Genomic DNA, 21,473 nt, shown 5'->3' with positions numbered 1-21,473 from the left:
ACTCTATGCGCATCGGGTGTTCTCTAATTTTGCAAAATGGCGCAGTACAAAGGCGCTGCGCGCGAAGGACAACGGGCTGCACATTTGATGAAAAAACGAGAAAAGCAAAAAGAAGAATTAGAATTACTCAAAAAGAAGATTGCAGATGTATGTTATGGATAGAATGTATTCATTTCACTTCAAAACTATCCCAGATCTACTTGACTCCTGGAGTGTAGATTGATTGAGCCATTGAGGAGAGTAGAAAAATAAAAATTCGTTTCGTTTGTTACATGCTATCATCACTATAAATGATATAAATGATATTTAACATGTTTCAGCAAGACCTAAAAGCAAAGTTATGTAATCTTTAAATATATTTAGATTAACACTCTGGATGCATATCATTTGAGCTACAATTTTGACCTATCTAATTTACTCTAGGAATCCAAATCAGGAACCATTGGATTTGGTAGCAAGTTTGAAACTCAATATGATGTTGTTGAACAACAACTTAAATCTAGTACCATTGGTAAGAAAACCATGACTGCGTTGGTGTGGAAAGTGTGTATTGTGCAACCAAGATTTTAGGCATGCATGCAATTTTGATGTCTTCTATATATTTACTAGTAATTTTTTAAAATCTTGGTGGGAATGGGAATTGAAGTGGTGTAAGAGGGACTTTGTATTTAGTTAGCCAGGATTAAGTCCATTTTGTGTATTGAACAAATGCTTAGTTCAGCAGAAAATGTAGAAGATCAAGACGTCAAGTTGCCAAAAATACAGCATTTTTTGGATGTCTGATGAAAAAGTTTGACAATCCTTCTCCAATAAAATTCATTGTTTAAGTGTTGATTTTCAATGCATATAAGGAGGTGCTAGAGATCTAATAGCTGGCTAGCTTAATTAAGCCTATACCATGATAGAGATCTGGGTCTGGTTGTTTAACTGCATTTTGCATAGTTAAATCCTAGTTAACTCAGAAATACAGGACTCTGATTGGCTAATGCTATTCTTAACTACAGTTAAACGTTAACTAGTTTTTTATACAACTCCACTGTCCTTTTCCACTGCTAGGATTGGTTACTCTTGATGAGATGAAAGCTAAAAGAGAAGATCTTGTGAGAGAACATGAGAAGAAGCTGGCAGCACAGATGAAACTTAATCAAAAAGACAAGTAAATATTTTCTCTCTCTTTTGGCTCTGGACAAGGGGAATTGCGAACAAACATCTAACATAAACTAAAAATATTCTCTTCAAAAGAAACAAGAAAGATAAAAAGAAAAAACTTGCAAAAATTGCATCGGGTTTATCCTTCGACATTGACGGTGATGATGATGATGATGGTGATGATGGTGATGAGGAAAATGACGAGATAATTGAACCAGCAGGTGACTCCTAGCTTTTGTAAATATATACATGCATTGATAGACATCATGGACCATGGTCAATTATTTACTCCACTCATTCACAACAGAATCATACCTTTTAAATCACCTCACCGTACTTGCTTCAATTCTTTAGTGAAAAAGAAAAAACCAGGCAAGAATCCTGATGTGGACACATCATTTTTACCAGACAAGGATAGAGAGGTACAAGTCAAGCATTGGAATCTAATGAATATTATATTTGAAAACCTTAATTCAATTATTCATGCTGACTGTTGCTTTGATGTTTCATCTGAGATGACAGGAAGAAGAAAGACGTGAGAGAGAAAGATTACGACAAGAATGGGTTGAAATGCAGGAAAAGATAAAGAGTAGGGAACTAAATCATACTATCCTCTTCTTGAACATGTTTTATATGAGGTTGAAACCAGTTGTCTTAGCCACATAACCCGGGTTAGAAGATTTTGTTGTTCTATGGAGTTATTCTAGACCCTAAGGCTGCAGATGTGAAGATGCATTAACGAAGTTCTGAGTTTCAGTAGAATTTGAAGGTCGTACATGATAACCTTCATGCAAATGTGCATTCATGAACAGAATGTAAAGTTAAGACTAAGAGTCAGCATTGTTAACATGCTTTGAGCCATTGATCGACAAAGAGACTTGATGCATAGGAATGCGAGAAAAGTGTTATGACTTGTAAGAAGAATGTGAACTTAATGTGACAGTGATAGAAAGAGAGACTCTACGCATCTTTGCTAAGTGTGTAGATATCTAGGCCTTTCTCATACACCTCTTGTTCTCATCTGCTGGACAAGCTATAACCATAATTCTTGATGTTTCAACAGAAGAGGATATCGAAATCACATACAGCTACTGGGATGGCTCTGGTCATCGGCGAAAACTCATAGTTAGTATATTACGAGTCTCATTTACTGGCTAAAAGGTAAAAACCACATATGAAGATTTATTTTCTTTTTTTCAGATGAAGAAGGGAAATTCCATTCAGCAATTCTTACAAAAGTGTTTAGAACAACTAAGGAAAGACTTCACTGAACTTAAGTAAGGGCATGGATTACAAGTTATTAGCTACACAAGCCAATAGCTATGCCTGGAAATGGCGTTATAATACAGCTAAAGGTAAAAGATAATTGTCATATCAGTTGAAATATGTTACTCACTTGTAATTTTAGGCCTGTAACAACGGAACAAGTTATGTATGTAAAAGAAGACTTGATTATCCCACAGGTACGCAGCAGAATTTAATGTGGAATACCCCAAAATATTTTATCAACCCTGATGTTTCATTTTTAATGTGTTTTTTTTTTCTTTTAATCACGAAGTAAGGAAAAGAATATATTTACCCTGAATTTAAGAATTATCTGTTAGATTATCTTCAATTTATGTCTGAAACTAAGTTTCCTAACTCAATGTTCATAATCATCCTTCGTTAATTATAGCATTACATGTTTTATGACTTTATCATCAACAAAGCCCGAGGCAAGAGTGGGCCTTTGTTTAATTTTGATGTTCATGATGACGTGAGACTAACTAATGATGCCACCGTTGAAAAAGACGAGGTATGCATTTGAGAGCAGACAGACTGAAAGAGCCACTACCAGGAATAGCGCTAGTGAGCGCTACTATACCACTGAAAATGCTCACAGGATGGTTGAGAGCCAATGTCTAACCGGAGTCCTATTTTGCTTTAGTCTCACGCAGGTAAAGTTTGTTTAAGAACTTGGTATGAAAGAAATAAACATATTTTTCCTGCTAGCAGATGGGAACCTTACGATCCGGAGAAAAAGTGGAGCAAATATACGGTGAGTGTCACTGATATCTCTCTTTAGAATACGACTGATAAATAGTAATTATTGGTCCGTAGACACAATCATTGGTCGCAATTTAACCAATTTTCAATTGTCATCTAATATCAGTGGTAATTATTGGTCCGTAGGAACAATCATTAGTCGCAATTTTCAATTGTCATCTAATATCAATTGTAATTATTGGCCCGTAGGAGCAATAATTCGTCACAATTTGCAATTGTCATCCTTGTAATTATACCCAATTGGCTAATAATTGCTACTTTTTATCACTTGCATTAATGCTAAAATCATTACATTAACTTCATGTGCGCAATATTCTAGATTTCTGAAAAGAAATAGGGAAGAAGATATCCTTTGATTGCGTTCCTTGCTGGAATGCTGGATGAATACGAGACTTTGATATTCCTCTTTGAGGATCACCGTCCAACTAAAAGAGAGAACCGAGAAATAGTTGAACCATTATTTGCAGGCATTGCACTGATGTGAATATTTCAAATATACAAGCAATCCTAAACTATTTAGTATTAATAAAGCAAATACAATAAAGTGTATGACAAGGTCAATGGGTAATTATTAATTATTATTAGAATAGATTTCTGTCGCACACAAACTCAACCATAAAGGGTTTTCTTGTTGCACCAAACGCGTGTGAATTTAACTTTTCATTCATAAAAAGTTGAATTTCTATCCCAACAACCCTATAGATAATTATGTCGCATGCAAACTTTTTTTCCTGTCAGCCCCGCTCTCATTGAAAGGCGATGTGTGCATTTCTTGAAATTTATAACTTTGAGGCCACCAGACTGAATTTTATATTTACGTATATATCACTTTTTATATAAGCATAGATATCATCTCATAACCATTATTTTTAGATTGTGTGCATACGAGCGTCGTTTTCGAGCGTTTTCAAAATCGTTTTTGTCTAGTTCATCGTCTCGATCGATGTACGATCCAAGAGGAAATATGTTCAATATGTTAAATTAGCTTAACCCTCTCGCTATTACAATGAATGAATTAACCTAACCGACTTTTATGCAAAAGTTGATCGCCTTGCAGTTCTGCAGAGTGCAGCATTCTGAGGAGACAAATGTGCTATAAAGATTTTAGAATTACTCTTTTGCAAGTGAGGGTAAATTAATTAATTTTTTTTAGCACTTTATGCTCGATGTAGGGTGATTGCTAAAGGATTAAAGGGTTTTAATTTCGAGAAGTAATCATAAATCTCAAGTCCAGCCGAGAAAATGTATCAAATATTCGTCCCCCGGCATGAATAGAACCTACAGTTTTATGACAAAGGTGCATTACTTGATTCGATTCCTGTCGTAGGACCAATAGTTAATACACTTTCTCAACTTTTCCTGGCTTTAATTTGAAATATATATGGTTTCCACTCGAAGTTAAGACCCTTTTAATCCTTTAACAATTACTCTTTTGTATGCTGAGAAAATATATTTGGCATTTCCCAATTTTGGCTCTAACACACATGCCATGGTCTATGGAATATTACAGTTGTTACACACGCATGGTCTATGTAATATTACTGTTACCGCGACTTTAACATAAAGTACTGTCACAGTTATTCATGCATGCATGCATGGTCTATATTGAATTACCCAGAACAAGCCGAGTAAACACATTAGCATTGTCCATATAATATTACGAAAAAAACAATGACAGACTAATAAGAATACAAAAATTGTACACATGATATTGCATAATAAACGAAATAGTGCAAAAAAGTTTAGTAAAAGAGTTCTTAAACATCGTCACAAATCAGTTTATTCCCGCTTCGTAACAGGAGGAATGTAACGCAGTTCATAATCAGGATGCATGACTCTATAGGTCGGAAGATAGGTTCGGTAGTTCAACCGGAAGAGGGTGTTTGGAGTCTTGGGACAAGGAAGCCAGTTCTTTTTCTCTTTCGGATCTACTGGTTGTTCAGCTTGAAAATACATATCCAATGATCCGTCGTCGTTAAATTCAAGTCCCTCAGTTTGGGGGCTGAGCGAATAGCGATTGATATCGTTGTGTACCAACTGGTATGCATCAGTATACATCGTGACTGACCAGAATCCATGCGCTTTGGTGTCTGGGATCCGTTTTTTTGCCACGTGCATTGTGTACTTGAAGTTGCTGTTGAAGAACTCGCCAGTTCCAGGTTTCCCCTTGGTGGAGCTGGGAATGTAGCACTCGTAGGTACTGTAGTATTGACATTCTGCATAATCGTGTACAACCAGTCCTTCCAATGCTCCGGCAGCTCGGTCAAGATACTTGAAGTTGTAGGTACCTTCTTGTAATTTATTCCAGCGAGTTTCATAGGCCGTACCACGATATTTCACTTTCCATCGCATGAGATTTGGACCAATTTCGGCGGCCCGCGCTAAACCACGGTAAGTTGGCTTCGAGAGTTTCTCAGGTTGAAATTCTTCACCAGCGATGAGTCCAACATAACGATAAGTGTCCCACTGTGCGGCGTGTTTCTCTGTGGGAGGATTATTTACCATCAGTGCAGCAATCAATTGGAAGACTCCAAGATGACCTTCATAAACAGGTTTTGCTTTAACACTGGCTGGTACTGCTGCAACACCTATGTTTCCGCTATTCCAGTTGCTGAGAGAGGTCAATGAGAACTGCTTCTGTAATTCGTGAACCTTCTTAGTGTCCTCTTCCAAATTATTTTTATCAACAGTGATTCTAAGAGCAAACAACACACTGTTGTAGGAAAGGCGGTAAGCTACGACATCATCTGGGAGATCACCAAAAAAATTTGGTCCCACAAATGCAAAGTTTCCTCCATAACCGTCCGTGGTTCTTGAACCAATATAGAAACAATTTTCAAGGTATGTATTAGCAACTTGTATGCTCCAGTATCGATCCAGAATTTCCGACGGTGTTTTCAGAATGATAGGCTCGTCAATCAGCTCCAGCAGAGCGCCACTGTAGACCGTGTCATTGTTGGGTGTGTATGGAAGAATATCATCAGGCGTTGTGAGTCCTTCCATATGACCAATTTGATTGATCGGAGCCACGGGTGCTATTCCTTCTTTCTTTTTCATAAGTTTTGGATCCGAACGAATTCTTCTTTCGCGTTCAACAACTGTGAGAGGCAAGCCAAATACGTAGGCTTGAATCCCCATAGAGTAGGCAAATTCTTCTTCCATTTTATCGTAATCAATATCGGACGACATTTTGGCAGATTTCTCAGGAGCGTAAACACGTCAGTCTTCAAAAAGTAATTATTTATGTGCTCTTATTGTAAATGCTCGCAGGAGTCAGGACTAATTCTTCGCCGACGAAATGGTAGCCTGCGTTCAGATGTAAATCAAGAAAAAATGTCCGTATTGCAATTGGTGAAAGGTTTCATGTTCCACTACCCAAACTTCGGTAGTGCGCTCTCATTGGCTGGCGTCAAACGTAATAGGAACCGTGTTTACAAAATCGTAATTGTTTGCCAATCAGAGACTTCAGAGTGGACTATTTGATTTTAAATTAAAAACCGACAATATGACCCAGAACATGAACTATCATTTCCCTAAAGAAATAAGATATGTCTGCACGCAGGCTACGAAGTGGTTGATGTGAAATAATCTGTTTCATTGTATGCATGGTCTTCTAATTTTTTGGTAGGATGACCCTTGGGTCCAATGGAAACAACGAATATATCAAACAAAGTCCGCAAACTGAAGCACCATAATTTACATATTTTAAGTAGATACTGTTCACACAAATTGAGTTTATTAAAATGCAAATTAAGAATATTTCAAGTTCGATTGCAAATGGCTCCAAAGGCAAAGGGCTTCAACGGGGTTGGGAAATGGGCATAAAATATATTCAAAGTTATGAATGATTTATAGTGACATTTAATGCATCATTTTCTGAAGCTCAGTCAAAGCTATTGTTGAAACTTGTAATCAATCTCAAACAATTATTTGTAAACAGAAATGTTTTATTACTAGCACGAACACTCAGGAAAGAAGAGTGGGTGACCGTTATTATAAACACATAGTCTATTTAATATAACGCTTATCGCACACAGTCTAAAACATAAAGCACTAACAGTCATTCATGCATATACATGGTCTATGTATATTAAATTACCCGGCCAGAAAAAGCTAACATGCATTAATACGTTCATATACTATTACTATTATAGAGGAAAAACAATGTTAGATAAGTAACAACATGTGAAGCCATGTGATATTGCATAATGAATGCAATAGTGCAAAAAAATTAAGTAGAAGTGTTTTTTAAAACATCGTCCCAAATCAGTTTATCCTCTCTTCGTAACAGGAGGAATATAACGTAGAACATCATCAGGATGCAAGACTCTATAGGTCGGAAGATAGGTTCGGTAGTTCAACCGGAAGATGGTGTTTGGAGTCTTGGGACAAGGAAGCCAGTTCTTTTTCTCTTTCGGATCTACTGGTTGTTTAGCTTGAAAATACATATCCAATGATCCGTCGTCGTTAAATTCAAGTCCCTCAGTTTGGGCGCTGAGCGAATAGCGATTGATATCGTTGGCCACCAACTGGTATGCATCAGTATACATCGTGACTGACCAGAATCCATACGCCTTGCTGTCTGGGATCTGTTCTTTTGCCACGTGCATCGTGTACTTAAAGTTGCTGTTGAAGAACTCGCCAGTTCCAGGTTTTCCCTTGGTGGAGCTGGGAATGTAGCACTCGTAGGTACTGTAGTACTGACATTCTGCATAATCGTGAACAAATAGTCCTTCCAATGCTCCAGCAGCTCGGTCAAGATACTTGAAGTTGTAGGTACCTTCTTGTAATTTATTCCAGCGAGTTTCATAGGCCGTACCACGATATTTCACTTTCCATTGCATGAGATTTGGACCAATTTCGGCGGCACGTGCTAAACCACGGTAAGTGGGCTTCGAGAGTTTCTCGGGTTGAAATTCTTCACCAGCGATGAGTCCAACATAACGATAAGTGTCCCACTGTGCGGCGTGTTTCTCTGTAGGGCAATTATCTACCATCAGTGCAGCAATCAGGCGGAACACTCCCAGGGGACCTTTGTAATCAGGTTTTGCTTTAACACTGGCTGGTACTGCTGCCACACCTATGTTTCCGCTATTCCAGTTGCTGAGAGAGGTCAATGAGAACTGCTTCTGTAAGTCTTGAACCTTCTTAGTGTCCTCTTCTATGTTAGTCTTATCAACAGCGATTCTAAGAGCGAACATCGCACTGTTATATGGAAGGCGGTGAGCCACGACATCATCTGGGAGATCACCAACGAAATTCGGTCCCACAAATGCAAAGTTTCCTCCATAACCGTCCGTGGTTCTCGAGCCAATATAGAAACGGTTTTCAAGGTATGTATCAGCAACTTCTATGCTCCAGTAGCGATCCAGAATTTGCGACGGTGTTTTCAGAATGATAGGCTCGTCAATCAGCTCCAGCGCAGCGCCACTGTAGACCGTGTCATTGTTGGGTGTGTATGGAAGAATATCATCAGGCGTTGTGAGTCCTTCCATATGACCAATTTGATTGATTGGAGCCACGGGTGCTATTCCTTCTTCTTGTTTCATAAGATCTGGATCCAAACGAATTCTTCTTTCGCGCTCAAAAATTGTGAGAGGCAAGCCAAATATGTAGATTTGAATTCCCATAGAGTAGGCAAATTCTTCCTCCATCTTATCATAATCAATATCGGAGGACATTTTGTCAGTTTTGTCAGAGAGCTGCTTACTGTAATCACGCCAGTCTTCCAGTGTTTTGTGCCAGAATTGTTCGGAAAGTGATTATTTATATGCTCGCAGTGTTGAGCGGGTCAGCGCGCGCAGGATTTTCTCTGGTCGACTGATTCCTTGTCGTTAACTGGCATCCGTCAATTGTATTAGGCAAAAACGAAATGAAACCAGGACTACCAGACGCAGAGCAAGGTTTAATAAGTACATAACTATAGTTATGGTTTTGTTATGCTGATATTTACCTGTTCATTGACTGTGAAAGCAAAACATTCCTAAAGAAATTAATAATTATAACTTGCTGCCTACGCTACTGAACCGGGTAAATCATGCACAACATGTGATACTTGTACACGATATGGTAATAGCGCACAACATGATACTCGTGCACGATATGCTGCACGATATGGTACACGTGAACAACACGATACTCGGACACGATATGGTAATGGTGCACAACATGATACTCGTCCACGATATGGTGCACGATATGGTACACGTGAACAACACGATACTCGGACACGATATGGTAATGGTGCACAACATGATACTCGTACACGATATGTCCATTTGTTTTTTAAATCCACGACAAGTATACATCATGCAGTGTCGGGGAATATGCATAAACCTCGATCTTAAACAGTTTCTGTGATAGCACTTAGAGTTTCGCCTCTGGGGTTTTGCATGTGTAATTCTCCATGCAAAACTCCTACAACAGAAAAATCGACAATGTACAAGATCTGAATCCGAGAGAACGACACATTTGTCGGATATCGAGATATCTTTGACACAAACATTTCCTCTCATGAAAACAACGACACGAAGTCACGAACTGGCACAATCGCCAAAGCAAAGCAAATTACTTTGCACAGTAAATATATCAAAATCATCATAATATCTCAACAAAACTTCTCCAAGATATGGCCTTCTATTTTTCAATAGCACACCGAAGGCATTTTTCATCTCGCAGATTCATCAATCTTACGCCGGAACTACAAACAGGAGGAGAAGCTGTCTTTTTGTATTCTTCCAGCAGGCCTGCAGGGGTGTGTGCCACTGAGCTATATAATAATTCCTGGAGGACCGGCTCCTGTCAAAAAAGTGAAGCAAGAAACATGGCGGATTTTTTCGTGCTGACGCCAGATATGGTCCGAAGAGGTCATGGCAATTACCACTGACAACCGCGATACAATGCTTCAGGCGCACTCCTTCGCCCTCCGGCTGTTTTCGAATTTTTTTTTATTTTTCTTGTGATTTTTTCGTATTTCTTCAACCGAATCTTGATATTTTACCACTATTTTTTTGACGTGAAGGAACAACTGCCTCTTTTCAGTTTGTGGATGCTGTTAGTCGCTAAAAGGGGGGAATATCGACTCCAACTCGCACTTGTAGGATTTACATTCGTTTTTGAATCTACTTTGGTGGCATTTTTACTACTACTTGCACCGAAGATGTACATAAAACATCTATTTTTTTCCGAGCTTCACGCTTATAATAATGGATCAGAATTTATTTACATCAATTGTTTTTTAATACGTAATTTATAAGTGCAGTTGTTTTAATTTTTGTGTGCCAAAATGATATATTTCAACATCTAGTTGCAAGATCCTTCCACTTGCCAGGCATTTGCACCATTTTATTGAACCGTGTATCCTTCATTATGTATGTGTATCAAGCTGAAATTTTTAGCTGAGGTTTAATATTTTTGGCAAAGGCCATAACAAAGTGATATGAACTAGTATTCTGCATATAGGATTGTTTTGACTTGGTCAATAGTTCTGTTTTGGCTAAGATCAGACATTTTATTTTCACTTTTCAATGGGAGAATGGCTACATGGTTTATATGTCAATTTATATTTATATTTACATATTTAAATGTCAATTGTGGGAAAATAGAAACCAGAAATAGCAGAGTTTGCCCACTTTTCTCATTTGTAGTAAAACTATACACAATGCAAACTAACTTTGATCTGGTATCATACAGTGAACATAATAAACAGTATTGATAAATAATTCAAATTTGGCGCAAACCTTACAATGAAAATGCTAAACAGATTAGGTAATAAAAGCAAATTTTAGACCATAATAATACAAAGCCATATTAATACATTGAGGTCTGCCATACTTTAAAAACAGAAACAGTTAGTCCCAAGAATCCTCCACTGCTCCACAACCAGACAATTTAATAGAACAGAAACAAAATCTGAGTGACTAAATAATCTTGCAAACTCAGGACTCAAGGTATTAAAACACACATGATTCTAGTGATCCTTGTCCTTAGGTAGACTAGTGTCCAACATTGACTCTGGTCAGTTTTAATGCAGTGATAATGTCAAATTAATTGGGCTATTTTATCTATTGGTGAATCTTGTAATTAAAATAAAATATTTGAATGAACAGGGTAATTGTGCAAGTAAAAACTGAGCAAATTTCCTAAACAATAAGAACTATGGGATTATAAAGTTTGGTTCTTTAATTTGCTGTTAAGTTTTTGTAAATATATAGTTCATACTTTAAAATTTATGTTTTCATATTCTCAAAGAATTGGCAGTTTTCACTTATTAATCAAAGGTGGATTTCATGTATGGCTGCTAGACTGGCAAGTTAAGAACTGGCAAAAGGCCAAAATAAATAAAAAAGACAATGGGTTACATTACATACTCCTGTTTTTCAATCACACAATCTTGAGTTCACATTTGAGTTAATTCTTCAAGTGAGAATAGATTATTCAGGATCACCTTTTTATTGAATGGCACTCATGCTGATATTTTTGTACAGATATAGCATAGCAAAGTCCAACTGTTAATTATACTCATATCATAAAGAGTGACTATGTAGTACTAACAAAGCATACCCGATCCTAAATAATTCTCCGTTTTCATGAAAATTATATGATACTATACTTCATGTTCAAATTTAATACTTCGGCTTCGCGATTTCGATTTCACCAATGATTTCAAATGTTATCCTTAATTAAATACCGAAATTTTTGCGGTTTTAGTAATCGTTTGTCATATTTAAAGCACGAGAATTACGTCTCAGTCGTACAGGTTTTGAAATGAAATCAACAAATGGTAGTAAAATGTCGTCAAAAATTAAAAATACCTCCAAAGGTTTTTTAAAAAACATTTTATAAGCAGGGGGGAGTGAATGTTGGAGCGGGCTCAATATTGAGCCGTGTCAGTGGTAATTGCCATGACCTCTTCGGACCATATCTGGCGTCAGCACGAAAAATCCGCCATGTTTCTTGCTTCACTTTTTGAGCCAAAAACATTAGGAGCCGGTCCTCCAGGAATTATTATATAGCTCAGTGGTGTGTGCCCTTTAAGTTTTTTTAATAACGAAGTTTTTTTAATAAAGCATTGCAATTCGTTGATAAGACAACGTCATATTCTCGATAAAATGCAGCCATACAACCAGTATATAAGCATAGCACGATCCTGATTCCGGCTGCATGCCTGACAAGTCATCTGACAAAAAAAGACACGATGACAGAAGATCAAATGCTAATTACCTCAATTCTCTTACGTTAATGAAAACTCAGTTATCTGTGCAAAGAGAGCTCAAATTGGCTTGCAGACAGTTTAGGTGACAATGCTTGCAGATACACAACAAATTACTGTCAAACCTTGTTATAAAACCTTATTCCACAATTTTTTTATATTGGATATTGCGTTATAGTCCAAAATACTCAAAATAATCACTGCTGAATGTTTGCCGGAACTCGTGTTGAGCTTCAGTATCGATTAAGTATACATATATGAGTAGGGGAAAAATCTTGTATTCCTGCATTCTATCGGGTGCCCCCAAAAAACCAAAACCATAGTCTATTCAAATCACTTATTGCTAAAATTTAAATGACTTGTTCGCAAATTTTTCCTCGTGGGGATTAACGCAACTTATAAAATGCTAAATAGGCCGCTACAAAAATATAAATTTTGCCAGAAAAGAAGGACATGTCGAAGGTCATGGTGCTTAAATTGTAAATTAAAATATTGTTATCCATATTTGTAAATTGTAATTATTGGTAATAATGGTTATATGTGCATGGACCAATTGCATGGTAATATGTGGACAAACATATTTTACTGTCATCCTGCAAAAAAATGCTTAAGCCCAACAGGGTGCTTAGTCATTCAAACTCTAACTATTACATGTTGTGGGTGATTTCAATAGTTTTGGGGGGTTTTTGGAATACTCTGTATAGTAAAGATTTCAATTTATAGTTAACGGCAACATTCAGAACAACAAGAATGCACATGCATGTGGTTCACTTTTGTTGACATTGTTCCTCCAAGTAGAACCTCCTGGATTTGTTGGGACTGGTATACTGAAATGCTTCATTCAACATACCATTCCCAACCAATGCCCTCGAAACATTTTGAACACGCTTGCTTTAGAAGAAAGCACGAAATATAATCGAATTCATTCCTTTCGAAAATCGGGTAATTGAAAGGCCGAGGTTTGAATTTAAATACGAGGTCAAAAAACCCTCATGACCAACCCTCTTTTTTTTGCTAGTTACCCCGGTCGTAAATAATCAATTCTAGATTATTCTAGATTTTTGAAGCAATTTCTGAGAAAGACGATTGATTCTTGGATTAATTTTAGACTTAATTCTTTGATATTTAGTTGTAACTAAAAAGTTGTAACTTTTATCTTTCTCACGTGTTATCCAAAACAAATGGTTTCCACCGAATCTTGCTCACAATTGAACAAAGAAATAGCGGCTCAAAAAAGGCATCAGTTGACCATTAAGTTGAATTTTTATTTAAATCTATGACTTGTAAACGGCCCACGCAGTTTTCGTCGGTCCTATTTACATTGTCTCGAACATCTTTATGATTAGGAGCGATTTTACGAAACCTTGATTATATTTACATTAGTACAGACTATAGCACATTACATATTTTGCTATTCAGCTATAATTTTCCCTAATTTCCGGCTGTTATCTCTCAATCCTTGTGCAACTATCGCTTTTGAAAATTTGTATCATACACACACACATGCAATATCAAAAATGTAGGCGGCAGGTATTATTTTTGTATATGAGTTATGATCGTCGCATCCTCCGCTAAGCGTCTTTGACAACAGGAATTAATAATGCATTATTTGCAAATGGAATAGCTAAATGTAATATACTCTGTGGTTTGAAGACGACAGGAACTTGAAGTCATCTTACATTATGCCATACTAATGTTAAAATGAATGTTTAAGAAAGAATACGATAAAATAAATTAAATGCATCACTGCAATCAACGGACCAGAGTTGTGTATTACGTTCAGTCTCGTATGGCAGTGGAGGACATAAAAAAATAACACGACATGCTTTGATACATCGTTCGAGTTTTTTGCATATGGAATGTGCGTCCCCAAAGAAGTATGAAAAAGTTGACAGTTTTTTGAAGAGGTATCTGCCACAATCTCGTTACACAGGAGTTCGTCTGATTGAGCCGTGTGTCGCTGTGTCCGACGTATACAACAAGCAGTTTAAGTTTGTTGTGTTAGCAGACGAATGGCTGTATGTTACTGAGAACCCACCGAAGACCGCTAAGGATATACAAGAGGTCACAAGGATTGTGGACATAATTTCAGTCGAACTAGTAAGTCGTATTACGTATCATAATAACTGCGTACATATCATGTTAAAATAACGAATCTAGAGGCTAGTATAAGTTCCGTTACAATATAGTGTAAATTACATGGTGAAATACTTTACTGCTGAGGGATATATAATTTATCTAACTAAAAGAACGGGGATAATTAAGAAAATGATAAGAAGGTTTATAGACGATAGACTTTTGTGCATACATGACCCATATGAAAGTGAGATACTGAGAATAAATTTACCAGATTACCTATGCCTATGGCATTATGGCTATGCAAATCAGCAAATATATAATATAAACATTTTAGTATTTATTTCAAAAGGTATTATATAGGTGCTTTGTATTTTAAATGTGATTGGTTCATTGGCCAGGGAAACAAGTGAAAAATTGTTGCCTGCTTCTTGTCATAACAAAGTAAAGTGTGTTTTTTTTACTGAAATTGTTGAGTAGCATGTATGTTTTCGTTCCTGTATAACAAAACACTTAATGTACAATACCTTGGGAAATAGCGAGTTTTGTTTTCCCTCGAGTCTCAAAACAAAACTCACTCGAAGTGTATAATATTGCCATAAAGTTTACCTTTAGCTTTGTTTCTTGTAAAAATTGCATAAATAAGGCTTTTCGCAACATAATTATAGCAGAGCTTTCCACAATCAACAAATTTTCAAGTGTATTGGGCACACGCCATAGAGGCATCTATCTGATCTAGCTAATTGCATGTATACCGACTGTATTTCATTCTTTTATTCAAATTATTTTTAGTACAGTATTGAACTTGAACGTGCGAGTTTCTTCTTTTGATAGATGTGAACGAGTGAATTAGTTACGGATATTCAAATAGGAACTCGTACAAATAATTTCTCGTGTATATTTTTTCTTTCTTAATGTACAATTTTTTGGTCAAATTGAATAAATAAAACCCGATAAGTCAACTCAACTCATGCGTCTAGACCACAAAACTATACCCGGCTAATTTTTAACATCTTAATATTTGCCACAGATCAATGATGTTCCCGAATTCCTGGGTGGAGATTTGAAATACAAGACTCATCATATTTTAGTGACTTACAAGAAGGTTTTAGAATCAAACGTTACAACTCAACTCAGCACTAAGTCGTCGTCAATTTCGATGTCAAAAAGCCTTCAAGATAATGAGTTCAGAAACCTTTCCAAAAAATCTACCTCGTTCGATAAGAAAGGTAATGATGGTGAAAATGCTACGCCCTCTGGTCGGATATCGAGAAAAATTAAACAAAACTTGTCAAAGAGTTTACAAGAAAATGATTTAAAGCACTCCACGCATAAATCCAATCGCCTAGGTGAATCAGATTCCAGCCCAGGAATGCAAGGCAACTTGTCAAGAAGTCTACCAGAAAATGAATTACAACAAGAACTTGAAGAAGAATATTTGTTTGGTCAAGACAAATCAAAGAATCCCAAACACAATATGTCACCAATTTTATCGTTACAGAAAGGTCGAGTGAAAAAGAAGAGCAGAAATTCATTGCATGAGGATGATATCAACGATAGAACTCGGGTAGAACAAAATATATTATTACCAAGAGCTGGAACTTTGCAAAAGACCTCCGGACAAAAATCTAATACTTCTAATAAGCTAAGTTTATCTGGTCCAAACTCGGCGCTGTCCGATGAGGGCAATCATCAAATTGACAGACAATATGAAAACTTTGAATCAAACCTTCTACCATTACACCATTCGTTTTCAACTATAGATGATTTCAAACATAAAAATAGCCCGACCAGATTGACTGTCAGCGCAAGCGCCGTAGATCTACGAGCAATGAAAGTAAAATTCGACTCCTCAGTTAATTCTGGCTCAGAGCCAAACTTGACTTCTACACAAAAAAGAAGTTTATTCAGTTGGTTTAAAGGACGAAGTGGTTCCAAGAATGCGGGGTTGGACAAGAGTTCCGGACAGTTTTCTGGTGATTTTGATGAGAGCTTGGTAGAAGAGGGTTCATCAGAAATCAATCTCTATATGACACTGGATGATAGTGTGATGCTAGCGTATCTTCGTAGTACTTGGGAGAACTGCTTATTAGTGAGTTGTTAATATTGATCAGTGTTCGACCAAACTTGTATCAACAACTATAGTTTATTATCACAAGCGTAGTTTGCACATTGACACATGCAAGTAGACTAGACTATTACGAGGCAGCAAGAAGAGCACATTACAATTCTTGAGAATAAACAATATTCACTAGGGGCGATTTGGGCGTACGTACATATTCACCAATGACGACGCATGATGAAGGAAATAGCTTGCACAAGACATTGCAAGTCATTTCCGACTTTCTTTTTGGCGAGAAATATATCAATACTACATCTGTACATGTTGTTTAAATTTCCAGAATTCATCTGTAAAGTTTGCGAAAGAAGAAAGATCGCCCAAAACTGTTGTTAAAAACAAGCCGAACAGGTACGGGATGTGTTATTCGTTACGGCGACAATCAAATGGTATATGATCTGTGCTGAGTCATCAACATCAACCGTTGTCGTACCAGTCATCAACATCAACCGTTGTCGTGCATGCATTACCATGATCTGTCTGGACGCGCACTATCTCAATCGTCTGTGGTAAACCCTGGTTTTCATATGTCGCCGACCGTCGGCGATGTATTGTTTGTTGCCGGTGAAGAAGAAAACTCATTAAAAAACCCCAAGGCAATTCACTAATCAGAGTTCACCGACATGCAATGGCCATCGCCGTCTGTGACATATGAGAACCAGGCCTTACGCCCTGTTTAGACTATACCATGCAGGTTCACATCACATGGCCACGAAATCAAAATAAGCCATGTCAGTGCGAGTTTTATCCCCAAAGGCCAAACGTATGATAGCATAATTGCTTTAACATAATCTGCTAAGTGAAAAAGTTCTGGGGACAGATATATCGTAAAACAACTTAAACTGATGTCGTGAGCATTTGAAATCAGAATAGTGTAAACGGGTCTTAAATTCGTCCAGCGGGTGTGATGCGTCTCTCGTATTCTAGAATTTAAATTATGTCTTCCTAATGTTCTCATATTCTTGTTTTCACGTAGTTCAACGGTCACAGCACTATTTGATCAAATAGAAAAAGAAATATTGAATTCTGAAGATTTTCAAGCAACGTTCGAATTGGTTCATGAATTACATACAGCGTGTCAAAAAGATGTCCTGGTTAAAAAGTTATTTTGGCAGGTACAGACTTGCACTTTTCTGTATTCTTGGCTATAAATACCATGTAAAGGCTTTGGCTAGAGATAATAACGAATGAAAAACAACACTGTATTGTATCTGTATACGAATAGTATACGTATGTACCCTAAGGGTACGTGGGCATATAGGTTTTGATACTTTGAAACCGGCCGCCTGATGGGGGCTAGGGGATCCTGTCCCCCCCCCCCCCGCACTCTATATGTTAAAAGAGCCCCTGACAGATGAATTAGAAAGAGGCCCTGACGGCTGACGGATGACGTTACAAGTAGTTATAAATCCTGATTGTTGTCCAAACTAAACCTCTTTTAGTTTGTGCATGCAGTACTTGTTTTTCACGTTATTTTTTTGTCATTTTTTAGTCCCCAGATTTGTATGTTTTCTTGGTCAAAAATATCAACGACTGTATCAAGAAAAATCACGATGTTGATGAGCCAATGAGAAGAAACAGAGCTGATGAACTGGAGTAAGTCTGGTTATATTGACACTTTTAATTTCACGTAGAGCATGCAGACGTTCGTCGCGTTACATTCACGTATTATTCGCTCGCAAATTGACAACCTTTCGAAGGCTGCGGTGGTTCTGGTCTGCGAGTACAAATTTCGTTTTTTTGTCCCGATGAATTTCTGTTTACTTCTTCATATTTTACCTCGACAATCCTTTTAGCGTTTAAGGCAACGGCCATTGCTTCAGTTTGCTATATCGAAAAATTTTAGTAATATCATATCTGAATCAGTCCGTATTATGTATACTTGTACTAAAGTTCATTTGGCTGCTCGCTGCTTGAATGCTGTACTTATGATAAACATTCTTTAAAATATTTTTAAATTTTCTTTACAGATTTGTTCTTCTCCTTATCGAGTGTTTAACTGAGATGTTCAGGGAAACAGAACTCCTTGCATCGCGCATGATTCGTCTGAAAAGCAAGAAGTAAGAAAGATTTTTCGTCCTCAGCCAGGACTTGGAATATAGCAACACAATCAATATTGCAACTTCGTTCCCAGGGTCGCCTTTACCCATGCTCCACCTCTTGCTGTGATAGACCCGGGGAACGAAGTTGGTTGTTGGTTGGTTGTATAACTCTGTATTACCTTCGGTCTGGAAGTAACTGTGTCAATTTCATATTGCGGTCTGTGACGCTTGCAATTAATTAAGTAGACCCTTTATCCACATATCTATCGAGGTATCACATAAGTGATCCGCCATCTTAGATGCCAAGCAAAAGTCGTTCATTAAAGGGTAAGGACTCAGGCCCTTTGATTTCTTTGTTTGAAAAAAACAAAGGTTATGTGATTGGTATTTGGCTTATTTACTCAATAATCAACCATCGATAACGAATAAAAATGATGACGTCAGTTAGAAGCCTCAATATGCAACACAGAGACACAAATAGTTCAAGATTACCCAAGGTACTGCGCAGGTGTACCTCAGACCTGCACCAGCCTACATGGTACTTGAAAAAATGCAGTGACAGGAACGACGTCGCTTTCTCTAGATACTCCGTGGTACGTGATCTTATCCTTGCAAGTATTACGTCCCCTGAGTTAACTAAGACCTCGTCAGTCGTTGAAACGCCTGACATATCTGAGGCAGCTGAGGTGTTGTTGACAGGCAAGCTTCGAAAAAAAAAGGAGACGAAGGAAAAATCTTCGCAAGATACTGAGGTATTCAGGCATTCACAGTTCCATTTATTCAACTCTTAGATTTAACTATATTTGACTCGATTAATTGGACGATTAATGATAAATTTAATTAGCTGTAGTGTGGAATAACCATCTTTTTTGTTCCTAGCTTGAAAATATTTCTAATGAGCTGGTGAAACACCAAATTGCATTGTTACATGAACTGTTTATCGTTGCTTATCAGGTATTCATGCAGTTTTTTTTACTGTAATAAAATTACTCATAATTTTCTAGTGCCACTGAAAGTTGTACATTTAGTTTTGCAAAGATCTGGCTTCGGATTGTTTTTTGTGTTCTCAGATCAGCCAGCTGGATGTGATAATGGGAAGGGGGGGGGGACATACCGTGAAAACATTCAGTCACGAGTGAAGTTATTTGGGCACGAGACGGGAAAACTAGAAAATAATTCACTTTGCGAATGAATCAACAGAGAAACAATTGGAAAAGCTTCTTCTCTATGTTCTTACTTTTGTTTAGGCCGTATGGTTTCCATCTGATGATAGAACTTTAAGTATATCCTGGATAATAAAAATCGTAGAATCCTCGACAACCACGGTAATTTCTTGGTTAATTCTTGATAGATTGTCAACCTCAACACTGTTTGGTGTTGAATGAAAGGGAATAGTCGATAAAGATAATATTTCAGAATCCACTCTTGGATTCGATCTTAGATAATATATGCTGGAGAATTTTGGGATAATCACCAGAGAAATCTAAAGGAGAATGTTAAAAAACCTCTATACATTCATTCACTTAATTGTTAAATACCTTTTAATATTATCATTGCGTTTTTGTCCATGTTCAGAAAAGATTTCTACAGGCCTATATTCAACAAGTGATGGAGATTGTAAAGAAGGCTGAAGACGACTACCTGACGTCAGATGATACAAGATCATTATACACATTGTTCTCTGTTCTCAAAACTCTCCTGCAACATAGTATAAAACTACGTAAACACATTCATGAATATTACACTGAAGAATTCAGGTAAACCTTCGCTTTTTGGCTTGAGAGCAAAGTTTTTTTACTGTTAGGAACACTCTAATTACCTTTCTAAGGTAACCTACATTGTATAGGTTTGACTGGTCTATCACTGCAAATATAACTCATATATAAATGAATAAACAATATATTTAGGTACTACATCAAACCACACTCAATTTCAAATTCCCTTCCGGAAGACTGTCCACTTACATCATCTACAAGAAAATTGGTTGACGACGTCATTGATCTCGTGACAGATCTTCCTATGGACAACCGACGTCCACCAAGATGACGTCATGCAACGCAATAATGTCGCATTTTTTGTAGATAACTTCAAATATGGCTGTATTGACACTATGGCATTATCCCTCTTTCCTCCGCCATTTTGAAATGACACAAGGAAACTCTCAGTAATAAAGATGTATATAATTATCTGTAAATACGGACACTAAAGAACTGACAGAAACACTTTCAGTGAAATGTTCTTTTAAACTTTTTGATAGGTACAGAATTGACGTTGAACGAGACTGTTTAAGTCTAGTCATTAAGTCTATAAATTAGTCGTTCCTTGGTACCAATGCAAAGAGGCCTAAGGACTTTTCGAGTGTGGCGTTAGCCAGCATGGCAGCAGCATCATGTATTCATGCTCACTGACTGTAAAAAAATTTTCAAAAGAAATTAATAATATAGAATATGAATACATGAATATATCCCTCCTCCACTAACGCGCTGGCAACGCCACTGTTGGGAAGGAGGTTGAATTCAAAGCAGTTGCCAGCCCTTCTATCATGCCCAAATAGCGAGACGAATGTTTAAAACACGCATAATGATGTAAACACGCATAATGATGTATATTCGAAACGCATCTACTTTATCGCATCTACCCCTAGGTTATTAAATGCATTAGAGTTCATCGATTAGTAACAGATCAGAAAGATAGATCAGAATCAAAGGTTAACTTTGGTTTACTACTTTACTCAGATTGGACTACGATACAAAGGAATTTAAAGAATTCTTACATGACTTCTTACATGAATTCTTACATGAATTCTCCCGTCTTTCCCTGCTGGAGTTAT

At 37.2% G+C, this 21,473-nt stretch overlaps 2 protein-coding genes across 2 annotated transcripts; both read left to right on the top strand.

The window, feature by feature from the left end:
- Window positions 1-29: 29 nt before the first annotated feature.
- LOC114521943 (protein FAM50A-like) lies at window positions 30-3,756 on the top strand. The gene is made up of 12 exons (XM_028542517.1): window positions 30-147; window positions 424-511; window positions 1,057-1,156; window positions 1,243-1,370; window positions 1,504-1,571; window positions 1,672-1,738; window positions 2,213-2,274; window positions 2,350-2,426; window positions 2,558-2,612; window positions 2,825-2,944; window positions 3,077-3,187; window positions 3,515-3,756. The coding sequence occupies exons 1-12, from the start codon at window positions 37-39 to the stop codon at window positions 3,530-3,532; spliced, it is 1,005 nt and encodes a 334-aa protein (XP_028398318.1). The 5' UTR covers window positions 30-36; the 3' UTR covers window positions 3,533-3,756.
- Window positions 3,757-13,853: 10,097 nt separating this feature from the next.
- LOC114522013 (uncharacterized protein C12orf56 homolog) lies at window positions 13,854-21,441 on the top strand. Its single transcript, XM_028542610.1, has 11 exons — window positions 13,854-14,506; window positions 15,513-16,574; window positions 16,885-16,952; window positions 17,578-17,716; window positions 18,094-18,197; window positions 18,572-18,661; window positions 19,227-19,395; window positions 19,523-19,597; window positions 19,891-19,968; window positions 20,219-20,400; window positions 20,551-21,441. The coding sequence occupies exons 1-11, from the start codon at window positions 14,261-14,263 to the stop codon at window positions 20,687-20,689; spliced, it is 2,352 nt and encodes a 783-aa protein (XP_028398411.1). The 5' UTR covers window positions 13,854-14,260; the 3' UTR covers window positions 20,690-21,441.
- The last annotated feature ends 32 nt before the right edge of the window (window positions 21,442-21,473 follow it).

The sequence above is a fragment of the Dendronephthya gigantea genome, unplaced genomic scaffold (genome assembly GCF_004324835.1).
Source record: "Dendronephthya gigantea isolate DGI-Jeju-01 unplaced genomic scaffold, DenGig_1.0 000021F, whole genome shotgun sequence".
Taxonomy (NCBI): Eukaryota; Metazoa; Cnidaria; class Anthozoa; order Malacalcyonacea; family Nephtheidae; genus Dendronephthya; species Dendronephthya gigantea.
Note: the sequence above shows the minus strand (reverse complement) of the source record. Positions and strands in the feature narration are given on the sequence as shown.